The 12,805-nt window shown below is 47.4% G+C and overlaps 1 protein-coding gene across 4 annotated transcripts in view; it reads right to left on the bottom strand.

Annotated features, from left to right (window-relative positions):
* DNAH9 (dynein axonemal heavy chain 9) overlaps positions 1 to 12,805 on the bottom strand; it is a 149,585-nt gene that overhangs the window by 39,021 nt on the left and 97,759 nt on the right. For 3 of the 4 annotated variants that reach the window (XM_032129150.1, XM_032129153.1, XM_032129154.1), the window contains one exon: positions 1,542 to 1,735. In XM_032129150.1, coding sequence (XP_031985041.1) covers positions 1,542 to 1,735 — 194 coding nt within the window. Of the gene's footprint in view, positions 1 to 1,541; positions 1,736 to 4,769; positions 5,826 to 12,805 lie in introns of those variants that run through there. The other variant, XM_032129151.1, reaches the window with a different exon arrangement.

Raw genomic sequence — 12,805 nt, 5'->3', positions numbered from 1 at the left:
GTGTCCATGGATCCCTGGTGAGGTGTTTAATGTTGGCACACTGAAGTGTTGATAACTCAGGTGTATTTCCAGAAGCGTCTCCAAAGCCCTGGGGAAGGCTCAGTGAACAGTTACTGTTTGCACATTTGTGTCCTCGAGATAAGAGACAAAACAAAACAATACAAAAACCCATTTAAATACTCCTGTGCAAACAGAGAAGCTTGACATGCCCAGAACCCTAAAAATATCCAGCCAAGCTTTTGAACTTGGATTCCCTTTTCATAAAAGAGAGATATGAAAGGGGCTGAAATTTGATGTTCCAGTTATTTCTGAGCTGTGTGAGTAAGAAAGAAATGAATTTTAGTTGCATAAGTTGCACCTAAAATTTCAAGAGCTTATTTTACTCAAGCTAAACAACAACAGGAAAAGCAGTATTTTCAGCTGAGGGACACATGGAGAATCCAGCCATCAGAGTAAGAAACGAAAAAGAAGATGGATTAGTATTAGTACTATGATAAACTGTAGTATTTATTCTAATAAAAAATAATACCACGGGGAGACTTCACTCAGTCTTGTCTGTGTTTTTCTGTGAACTTTAAAGCACAAACAGATGTCGTTCATGCACTGAGTAATACACGCTGCTGTGTGCACATCAGGTGGTGCAGGAATATAAACTACTGGAGAAGCAGGGGCATGAGAGACATCACAGAAATGTCAAGACATTGGACAGAGAAGGGAAAACCAAATCCTAATGGAGTGAAAGACCTTTAGGTTGTCCTGGAACAAGAATGTTGCTTTTGCATAACTTTGGGAAGTTTAGCCTCGCCCAGTTACCTTCACTACATAATTTACCACTACAACTTTCAGACCCAGCAGCACATAAATTTTGCATTTTACAGAAAAGAAAAAAAAAAAAGAGTGAGAAAACCTCTATAAGACTTTCTTTTACTTCTCCTCTTTATTCCGGTGCCTAAGAAGCAGCCAAAAATTACCTAGTAACTAAAATGGATGTTATTGAACTCTAGAGGTTGTGATGACCACCCAGACTGCAGCAGATGTGTAACACCTGGATGGTGATTCTCATCTCTGACTTGGCAGGTCTGCTCCCACCCAGTGCTGGTTACAGTGCTCCATCCCTGCTGCTGACAGTGAGCTTTGATCCCACTAACCAAGAAATTCCACTTAAACCCAATGTGTTGATTGGCTTGCAGAGTTCAGACATCACTGAATCCCAGAATGGTTTGGGTTGGAAGGGACCTTAAAGATCATCCCATTCCACCCCTGCCATGGCAGGGACACCTCCCACTGTCCCAGGCTGCTCCCAGCCCCAATGTCCAGCCTGGCCTTGGGCACTGCCAGGGATCCAGGGGCAGCCCCAGCTGCTCTGGGCACCCTGTGCCAGGGCCTGCCCACCCTCACAGTTCCTTCAAGACCCCTTGATAGGAAACCATATCACAGAACTCACATCCTAAAAATGTACTGACATTCACAAATCCAAAGAGAGCCCTGAATTGCTCCTGCTCCCCACAAAGCCCAGCCCCAGAGCTGCCCCTGGGCCCCACCTGAGGGCGCAGGGGACGCGGTCGGGCCGCAGGGCTCTCATGATGCACAGGCGCTGCAGAGCTGACTTGTTCTTCCAGTCCTGGGGGAACCTCTCCTTTTCAGGACACTCCGACTCCACAAATTTCTTCCACCGTTTTGCAGACCCTTCGATATCCCGATCCAGGTTTCTGAATTCCTCCATGGATGAGAGAGCCTGCAAAAATTCAAGGAAGGTCAGGAAGAACAAGCCTATGTGCCTCTGAACCATTCTTCTAACGCTACTGACTCCTCATGGTTTGCTCCATCAGGGAGCTGGAGTCTGGCAACCACAGCCAGAAACCCATCAGGAGCAGATTTTGTCCATTCTCCTTGGAATAGACAGTCCAGGGAAGGATGAAAGATTTTGGCATCAACCAGCACACCCTGTTCATTACCCAAAAAGGGAAGAAGTCTCCTCTCCTGTTTGGGAAAAGCCTCTGGTGACAAGGACTTGCTGCTGTCAGTTATCCCAGAAATGCCTGTTCTGGATGAGAGCCGGAAATTTGGAGCCCATGTCTGATAGGAGAGTACATTGCTGGCATTCCCATGAGCTGCATGGTCTCCTCACTGATTCCACAGGAACGAGGAGAATTGTGCAGCAAAACCCACAGCAGCTGCTGAAAAAACGTGCTGAACAAGCACTCAGCCATGCCACGCTCACCAAAATTCTTTTTTAAAGGGATTTCACAGCTGGAGTTTTAATTGTCTTCACAAAAGCACAGAATGGTTTGGGTTGGAAGGGACCTTGAAGATTATCTCGTTCCAACCCCCCACCAAGGGTTGGGTCATTTCATACACACGCAGTTGCTTTTCTCTCCCTGTTCCCCCACTCACATCCCTCTGTGAACCCACAACACTGAGCCTTCCCACTCATCTCATGGTGACCATGGAGCCAGGAACCCCCACAAACACAGGGCAGATGTAAAGAGGTGGGTGCTTTCTCTGCTCAAGCACTCAGCCCATCCAGGATCGTGATAAAAATCAAATCATTTGGTTTCTACTTGCCAAATGCACATGAAGATGAACTTCTAGGTGCTACAAGTCTGTAGCAGAAACAGGCAGCTGAAGAAGGCCCCAAAAACCAGCCCAGCAAGGCATTAAACAAATTCAAATTACAATGAAAATGCAGTTGAATTTTGTAGTTAGAAAGTGGCAACTATAAATGTTATGCAGACAAGTGAAGAATCCAAATTCTCTTTCAGACAAGTGGTGGCAGAACACATTGCAGAGCTGGTAAGGTTCTTCTGGATTCGAGTAAAATTCTCACTGAAACAAACATCTTCATTTTGCATAATCTGGAGCTGTGAGCAGCTGAACACGAAACAGAAACGACAAGTGAAGGATTAAAGACAAGGGAAGGATATCAGACAGTGAATGAGCTGCTTTCTACAGAAAGAAAAGGGCATCGGAGGGAAGCAGAAGCTTCTTGATGGGCAGAGGTGCTCCCCACAGCAGTGCTCCTGCTCCCACCCCGTAAGGCCTCACTGTGGGAAGCACCTGAGGAAGCCCTCTAGGAAATGCTGTTTTCACACCTTGTTCAGATAAACTGGGAAGATCCACCCTTGCACAGGGCTTGGAAAGTCCCAGAAGGGCCCTGGCAGAGGTGTGAGGGATTGTCTGCTGCAAACAAGGCAGAAGACATTGAGGATCACACTGTTTTAAAAACCCCACTTTCCCTCTGGAAGGCTTCCCGGTGAGAAGACAAGAGCAGTGTAAAACTTTGGTCTTCCTAACAGACTGAATTTACAGACTGAGAGTGAAGAGAGTAGAGGAAGATGTCAGAAAAGGGGGCTTCTGATAACAAATGCAGTCAGGTTTTTAGCAGTGGGAATTACAGGATCCCAGAATGGTTTGGGTTGGAAGGGACCTGAAAGATCAATTCATTTTAAATCCCTGCCATGGGCAGGGACACCTCCCACTGTCCCAGGCTGCTCCCAGCCCCAATGTCCAGCCTGGCCTTGGACACTGCCAGGGATCCAGGGGCAGCCCCAGCTGCTCTGGGCAGCCTGTTCCCGGGTCGAATGCCTGTGGATGACAGAGGGAAAGAGGTTGTGGAGCTGTTCCCAGAGGGTGCCACAACCCAGGACCTTTGCTGTATATCCACTGACAGCTTCACAGCAGCAATGCTTGGAAGAACCCTCTGGAGGGGCCCAGGCCAAGCTCCTGCTCAGGCTGGGTCTGCCCATGGCCGTGCCCACCAAAATGCTGCCATCCAAGGTGAAGCTCTCAGCCCCTCTGGGTACCCTGCTGTCGGGCTGTGCTGTCCTTACACTAAAGGAGATGATTTTTTAAAAAATATGTTCAAGCAGAGCCTCCCAAGCTGCAGTTTGCCACAGCGGATCCTTATTACGCTCTGCCAAGATGGAGAACGTGGCTCTGTCCTCTCCTAGCTGGACAAATCCCCCACCTTCCCTCACAGGCCATGTGCTTGAGGGCCAGAACCAGAGCTCTGGGCAGAGGAGAACTTTTGGATACCACCAAAAACTCTTCTGCAACACCCCCAGCCTTGCCCAAAGGCAGCATTCCATCAACACCTCCACCCAAGGCACAGGGAAGAGCAGAGGGTTTGCAGAGCCACGGCACGGACAGGCTCAGCTCTCCCCTGACCAGCCCCATGCCAAAGTCCCAGGGATCCAGGGAATTTCATGGGGACTGTGAGCAAAGCAGTGATTCAACAGCTGTTGTTTCCATGTGTGGATTTGCACTAACAAGGAGAATGTCAGTGAGAGAAGGACTTGCTCCAAACCAGCGCCATATCCTGATTTCTGTGAAAAACCAGCAAGCAGAGCACCGACCACGAGAAACTGGAATTCCCAGGAATGATGCCACAAATTCTGACCTGCCAAGCCCTGGTCCTTGCAGCAATAAATGTATTCAGGGCACCTCTCATGGCTGAGCGTAATACAATGGCAAATGTTGAATTCAGGGAATTCTCAGTGCAAGTGCTTATATAAAACATCTTCTCACTTTTGATGAGATTTACTCAAAATATCACTTCAGAACTTTGGCTGCTGCTGTTTCGAGAAGTCTCTTGGCTGATGTTAACAAGGGAGACTCTGGAAAATTGCTTTTTTCTAACTAAATGACAGACATGTAATCAGGAATGATAGTCTCCCTCTCTCCCTGAGCAACATATTGCAGAATCACGAAAGCTCTAATTGCAAATAAAAACTCTGTATTACATAAATTAACACTAAAATTTTCATTAGTCAACAATTCTAATAGCATTTATTAGGAGTGATGGTATTAATGGGAGATGCTTCCATTTAAAAGCCAGTGGAGTGAAAGCTCTCTCAATCAGTAACCTTTCTGTGAATATTAATTGCTTTTCAATACCTCTGGTGTGAATTTTTCCAGGAAACTTAGTCCAGCACGAACAGATCCCTGTTCCCAGGCAGGAGCAGTACCTTGGGGCAGCAGATGAGAGCTGCACATCAACCTGTGCAGGGTATCTATTTTTGTCCACATAATGAAAAGTACATTTGTCACTTAGAGCTGTCATGGAAATTGAGAGAGACAAAAATGATTGGTTGAAATAGAAAATGATCCAAAGGGCTGGACGACCCGAGCTCTTGTCTTTGCAACCCACACTGCGATCATCTCTGATGGCTGGGAACAGGAGGGCCTTGAGCTTACATCTCAAAATGAGAATTTTTCAGCAAAACAGGGCTCTTCACACCATGTCAAGGAGAGGATCCACCATCTTCTCAGAGAAAATGGTTTTTCATTCACTGAGTCACAGACAAGTTGCTTTATCACCTCAGGTTCCTCTGACAGTTCCTCGTCTGAGCCAGAAGCAGCGTTACTGTGGGGCTGGTGTGCCAGCAGCCCCATGGGGCTCACACATTCCCAGATGCAGAGCTCTCCCATTCCCCCACAGCTGTGGGAAACACAACACGGATCAGCCCCTGGCTGCAGGACACCAACCCTGGATGCCATCGCAGAGCCTGGCAGTGTCCTCCACACACGGCCAAGGATCCGAGGGAAGGGGGGATCTTTGTGGGGACAACGTCTGGGGGGACAGGGAGGGCACCCATAGAGGAGAGGAAACCCTCAGAATCCAGAGGAGTCTTTAGAGAAGAGAACAGCTCCAGAGGGCTGCTGCTGCCCATGAGTTATCTCCTGGTTCCAGACACAGCACGACAAGTTCTGGACATTCATTAGAGGGAACACTTGCTCTGATCACTGAAGGCAACTGCTCGAAGGGAACCATCTGCTCAAGCCAGCCTCAAGTCTAGGTGTTGCTTCATAAGATGTTACAAAACCTTAAAAAACCCCAAACACGTATATTAGCACCATGTTTCCTTTCCCTTCAGTTCCAAAAGGAATTATACTTTAAAAAAAAAGTATAAATAAGGTATTTCCATAATTTAAAATACCACCTGACTCGAGAGCAGCTCTGGGGCAAGGCAGGACAACATCACCTCATTGCTGTGCCCTGTACTGACACAAACAGGGTGAAAATAAAACAGAGCCAGTAAAGGCAGAGCTGCCAGAACACTCCCAACACCCAGTTACCCACCTCCCCAGCAGCCATGAGACTGCATTTTAAAAGACAGAAGGAAATCAAAATAAAGGAATTTGAGGGGTTTTGTAAAAGCTATCATTATCTTTTGAGGCTTCAGGTTATATCTGGTTTTTACTTACAGTTTTCACTTATATATCTTGCTTTGCTTTAAAAAAAAACTTGAGCCTCTGCTTGAAAAAATTATGTTCTGTAGGGAACACTCTGAACATCAAACCTCTCTCTACAAAAGTCACACAACCTGTCAGCACTGGAAAGAAATGATATTTAATATTCTCACAGTCATAATAATCTGTGAGATGATTAAATCCTGATGATTAGTCACGATTTCACTTGCAGAACTAAGGACCTGTGGCTTTATGAATTGCATTACACAGTTTTTAAGCAGAAATCCACACATGAGAAGTTCACAGTGCTCAGCAGTTGTGCCACTCGAGGATCTTGAAGGTCTTTTCCAACCTTAACGACCCCACAATTCTGTGATCCCCCAAACACTTTGTAAAAGTCTTACACTGTCTGTGGGCACTGCTTATACAGGTTTCAGTGAATATTCATTTCTTTCATTTTCTGCAGCTGGCCCAAAAGTCTCTAGGGAAAAGCAGCATCCCCACAGCTGGAAAATGACAGCTCCTGGAAGAATGGCAAAGCCAGACCTGCACCTGGCTCCAACTGATAGATTGGATCATTCAGGAAAAATATGTATGGGCAGATGAATTGCTCCATTTGAATACTACCATTAACTAGAGCAATTAATGTAGCAGATGATGCATTATTTACAACCTCTCCCATCCCAGGTTTGGAGTTGTGTTATTCATACACTGAAGGTGTTATTTTCTGTTTAGCTGCACTACCTGAATAATTTAACTCATAAGAAAAATCTCTACCAAAGGTGAAAACAAAGATTTGATGGGGTTTGCCAAGCTTCAATCACCTTTCAACACAAAAAATGTTATTTTAATTCTCCTTATTTCTTCCGTAAAAGCTGACTGACAAGCTCAAGGCACTGTATGGGCCTGTCTCCCTTCAAACTCCTCCTTGCTGCTTCAACATTTCAGTGGGGACAGAAGGTGTGCAGAGCCACAGCACATCCCTGTACAAACCCACCCTGTTTATCTGCAGGGTCCCAGGGCGTCACAACGTGCAGGGCGGACACCACAAGCAATCTGATGAGTGATGGGCTGGATCTCACCACCTTTCCTCAGAAAATTCCCAGTGAAATATCATAAATTAGGGAACAATGGCTTCATCTCCTTCCTACCAGTGTGTTCTTAAAGCCAGCTCCTCTCGACAGGAAAGGTCAGTAACAGAACTGAGACTTAGTCACAATCTTTGTGTTCTCGTTGCTTACAACCACCCACCATACTTTCCTCATTCTGCCTGAGATGTTTCCCAGATGGGTTCATGTTGACATTTTCTCTTCACTTTCTAAAAAGTTTGTTCAAGTGGGTTTGAGAATGGGCCTTGCAAAGTCAGGCTGTTCTCCTAAGCCATGCTTTCCATCTTTCCTCTTCACTCTTGGATGCCTCTCAGCACATCAGCAACACACAGCCAGAAGCTGGGCATGGGGCCCGAGGGCAGCTGAAAGAAATACTTGTGTATTTCTGAAAACTTTTCTGGATTTGGTTGTTATAAATCCCAGATGGGCCATCGCCATGGACCAATGCACAGCAAAGCTGAAAGAGAAAGTATGTCCCCTTGTCTGCAAGAATTCAGCTGAAGCAGCTGCTCCAGATGTCCCCTGCTGGAAAGCTCTCAAGGTCCGTGGTTCAGTCCTGATAAATGGACACAGACATATGGACTCAGATGTATGGACTGGTCCCCTGATGAGGCTTCTCCCAGCTCTGCACCGTGATGGTCTCACCCGTGGGAGCAGGACTGGCCTCAAGAACAGGCAGCAGAGGGAATGAGCTGCAGAGCTGCTCCTCCCAGAGCAGGGACACACAGCCCTGAGATCCGCCCCACCTGTGGTCACAGCCCTGCTCAAAGAACCTTGGGGATGGAAGCTGCAGCACTCTGTGCCAGCCCTGCCCTGTGTGCAGAGCCACAAGGTCCCCCCGGAGCCTCCTTTGCTCCAGGCTCAGCCCCTTTCCCAGCTCCCTCAGCCTCTCCTGGGGCTCCAGCCCCTTCCCAGCTCCGTTCCCTGCCCTGGACATGCTCCAGCCCCTCCATGTCCTTCTTGTCCTGAGTGTCCCAGAGCTGTCCCCGGCACTGGAGGTGCCCCAGCAGTGCCAGCACAGGGGACGGGCACTGCCCTGGCCCTGCTGCCACCCAGGGCTGGCACATTCCGGGTGCCATTGGCCTCTTGCCCACCTGGGCACACCTGGGCTCCTGTCCAGCCTCTGTCACCAGCACCCCCAGGGCCTTCCCGAGCTTTCCAGCCCCTCTGCCCCAGCCTGGGGTTGGTGTGACCCAAGGGCAGGATGGAGCCATTACTTCCCTTTCCTTCCATTTAGAGGGTGAAGAGGCTTTTACATTCCAAATGCTCAGCTGACAGCAGGCTTTGTGTCAGGGAAACACAGAGGCTGTAGAGCATCCAGGAAAACTCGATTTCCACTCTGCAATCAAACTGGCAAAGTGAGTCCTTAAATATTTGATGTGATCACAATCTCTGCTGTATTTCAGATAAGCATCAGATCGTTAGCCAGCAGGTTAAAAAGGAAAAGGGGAAAAAAAAAGGTAAAACCTTCTCAAGTAGCATTTCTGTGAGACACTGGGAATATTTCTCTGAGACTTGATACAGAGGACAGAAGAATGTCCTTAGGAAACTTCTAGATGAGAGCAGATAAATGTCCATTTGAAGTGTCACAATCAATGTTTTCTATCAAAGATGCTCTAAAAGGCTGCACATCTGAAGAACTGAGTTAATGGAAGATATTTAATTAAGACTATGGTTTTCTGGCATAATAATAATTCTGAAGGTAGAAGGGAAGCTGTGAGCTGCGAGCCTTTCCTGTCTGACCAGCCTGATCAAAGGATATTGCACATGCACAGAGAGCACAATGTGTGCAGCAGATTGTGTCACAATGAATCCTGGAGAAGAATGAAAAATTTCTTCATCTAAAAAGTGCAAGAAGTGAAAGTTGGAAGAGAGATTTCTGTTCTTTTGTCCAAAAAATTCCAGTTTTCTTAAATGCAAAACATATGATTCGGTATTTTATCTCATAAGCCACACACGCAATCTTATCATCTGCATTCTGCAAAATTATAAATATGGAGTTAATATACGACTTTGTCTAGGGCTGTTCTCCTCCTCGAAAGCTGAATTCGGTATTTAGAGCTCATTATTCAACATCACATTTATTAAACAATGCCCTTTCAGTGGCGTTTTCATATCTACATAATGAAAATTCTTCCTCTTCAGAACAAGATGAGGGAAGTGATTGGGATAAGAAGTAATCCAAGTTGGCCAGGTGTACTCCTGCTGTGTATTAACTCGCTGCACTTATCCCGTGGGACACATCTGCATTCAGCACTGAAGAGGCACTGCAGGAAATATCACAAAGGAAATCAGGCTCGGGAAATGCGCATCCCAGCCGAGGCTCCTGGAACAGCCGGACACGGGGACAGCCACGTGCACCACGCGGAGCCAGGGACCACGGGGCAACGTGGAGGAGCTGGAGCTTGGGAGAATTGGCAGCTGGGATGACTGGGGTCCCAGGGAACCCCTCCAGAACCACCCTCACCTTCTCCTGGCTTTGGTTTTGGCCAAGGCAACCCTGGCAGTGAAGACCATGAGGGCACAGCCCACGGCTCCATCAGTAGCAGAGAAGCTTGGGAAGAGCCCAGCTGGCCCCAGGGGATGCTCAGGTGATCTTTGCCAGGCACACACCCAGTGCTCTGCTGCACCCCTGGGAACACCAGCCTGGCCTGAACAGAAAGGGTGACCGTGCCTTGTGTGAGGCTGTGCCTGAGCCACTGACGGGCACAGGGTCTAAACTCAGGCCTAAACCCACTGCTACAGGGCTGCTCCAGAGCAAGGCTGTGTCAGAGCATGGGCAGGAGGAATTTGTCCCTGCAGGTCTCAGAGCCCAGCACGGCGAGGGGAAGGCACTGCTCCCTCCCTGCTGATCTGCTCCTCTGTCTGTGCCTGCAGAAGGTGCCCAGGCACAGGCTCACCCTGAGCCACACAATTTGCCAGTGCCTTGCTGGCTCACCTTTGGCTTTCGTGAGCTCTCCTGCTCTCAGGAAATGCTGGGCACGACCCAGGGCAGGACTCTGCAGAGCTGCCCATGGGAAACAATGGGTGAAGTGGCTCTGGTTTGGGAGGTCAGGGGAGTTTAGCTGTGTGCAGTCAGGTGCTGCCAGGGCCAGCAAACAACTGCTGGCTCATTTTACTGGTTAGCCTGGATACAGTCTGAAAGATCAAACAACCCTAAAACCAAATGACATCATTTCAATATCATGCTCAGAGAAGAGCCATGACAGGAGCTGTCTGTCCTTGCCCTGGGGATAACCAAGAACAGCTCAACACAGCAGCCTGGGCTTCACACAGGGTTCAAGGGACCACAGAGCATCACTTCAGAGATGAATTCAGAGAATACTCACCTTCCAGAGGACAATCTCTACATGGATTCTGTGTTAATTCAATCCCACAACGAGAATTCCCAAATGGCATTTGCACATGGTTGTGGCCACTGTGGTCTAAGGTGTGGCCACATATTTACTGGTGAGGAAACCACCAGCCAAGCCAGGAGAAATGGCCAGCCTTGCATGGACACAGAAAACGTTTTCAGAAGTACCAACAGAAATAAAAACTTTCAGGGCAGATACTTGGAACACAGAGGGGGAGAACAGTATAACAGGCTGTAATAAAAGAAATTGAAAAGAGAGAGAAAACCTCATTAGGAGCCAAAGAACACTTTTTCCTTCTCGAGGGATCACTGCTAAGCCCCTGCAAATGAGAGGACTGAAATGACCAACTCCACCGAGCACTAAAGCCAGGGACTCAGCAAAGGCACTGCTTTAATTAAATGACAAAATTCTATCCCCTTCCTGCTCTCAACTAACCCTCAACAACCCAGAGGCAGGATTTGCACCGAGGCAATGACTGTGCCCTTTGCTAACACCTCCCCTGCTCCAGAGCCAAGGAAAGCTCCTCCACAGGGGCTCCCCACAGGTACCATTCCCTCCCACGCATCTCACTGATGAACAGAACCAAGCCAAGCTCAGAGCAGCTTTTCTCAGCCTTTATTCAGCTTGAATGAAATTCCTGTTTCAGGTTTAAAGAAGCACCAAAGAGCCTGAAATGTGCCTATTTTCCCAGGTCTATCAGCAGATATAATAAAAGCTATTACCTTTCCCTACAAACCACATCCTTCTGGCCAGGGATGTGGGTTTCCTCATCCAGGGGTGAATACCGACCTTCCCTGGCACACCCCTTACAGCAAAAGGCTCTGTGAAACTTTGTGCTGAACTGGAAAGAAGCTGGAAAACTAAATCATAAATGAATGCTTCCTAAATGAGATGCTCCAGCACCACGAGCCGCAAACAGCCACACAACTGCAAAGGATTATTGGCCTATATATAATATTAACCAACCCCCAGCAGTAAATAATCAGCCAAGTCACACAAGGCCAGTTGCATGCCCAGAGCCCTCAACATTTAATGAGGTTTCCTCAGAAGTTAATGTGCCCAAAGTGGGAGGCTCAGAATGGGCCACAAATATCAATATTGATTTCTTTCGGCACTATCTTGGCCAGAACCCCCTGGCCAAAGGAGCCCCTTGGGCTGGAGCATTTTCAAAGTTTCTGTGAAAAATCAGCAGAATGCTAAATTTCACTTTGAATTTGAAATATAAATCTGAAGTGTACTTTGCTCCAGCTTTGTTGAAGAAACAATTTATTATAGCATTTAATCTTCCTGATATAAGAAAAGGAGATTTTAGCCTGCTAATAAGCTGTGTAGAAGCCATGACTAATTAACCTAATTATAGCAGTCTGTGACAAAATATGATTTTACTAAAGCCATGCCTCAAGTAACTAGAATTGCCAAAAACTCAAAGGCTAATAAACCAACAGACATCAACATAAACACTGATAAAGTTGACACCAACCATATTATTTACAGTAAAATCAATGCTACAATCGTCACAAAAGACAACCTGAAGGGTATTCAGTATCTGATAATGTAGAGTTCACTATCACAAAGTCCTGAAATTCCTAGAATTTGTGCAGAGTCTGGGCAGTGACTCTTGGAGATGTGCAGTTCCTGGAGCCATCAGGTGCAGGTTGAGGACACCTGAGGTGTGCAGCACACCTGGAAACCTTCCCATGCATTTGTGGACATCAGAGTTTCCACCTCAACCACAAACCCACAAACGCTCTTCAGTGGGGAAGAGGAAGCGGAGTGGGAAGGGCTCATCTTGAAGGGAATCACTCAGGGAGCAGGAAAGGCCATTTCAGCCCCATGGAGGGGGCCTGGCAGCACAGGAGGGATGACCTGACAAAGAAAACTGCCTGCAAACCCAGCAGGTGTTTGTTTGGAGAATGTACCTCCTGCAGGCAGGTGGCAAAGGCATCCTTGGGCACTGCTGGAGTAATAGAGAATCACAGAATCATAAAGGTTGGAAAAGACCTCTAAGATGACCAAGCCCAACCATCAACCCAGCATCACCACTAACCCACGTCCTCAAGTGCCAGGAAACATACGTGTTTCCTCAGATGCATAAAAGTATCTCCAAAATGAGGATCAGAGTCTGAAACCTCTAAATCCCATGGCAGA

Source organism: Corvus moneduloides, chromosome 19 (genome assembly GCF_009650955.1).
Source record: "Corvus moneduloides isolate bCorMon1 chromosome 19, bCorMon1.pri, whole genome shotgun sequence".
Taxonomy (NCBI): Eukaryota; Metazoa; Chordata; class Aves; order Passeriformes; family Corvidae; genus Corvus; species Corvus moneduloides.
The sequence above is the reverse complement of the archived record's forward strand: the minus strand, read 5'-3'. Positions and strand labels throughout refer to the sequence as shown.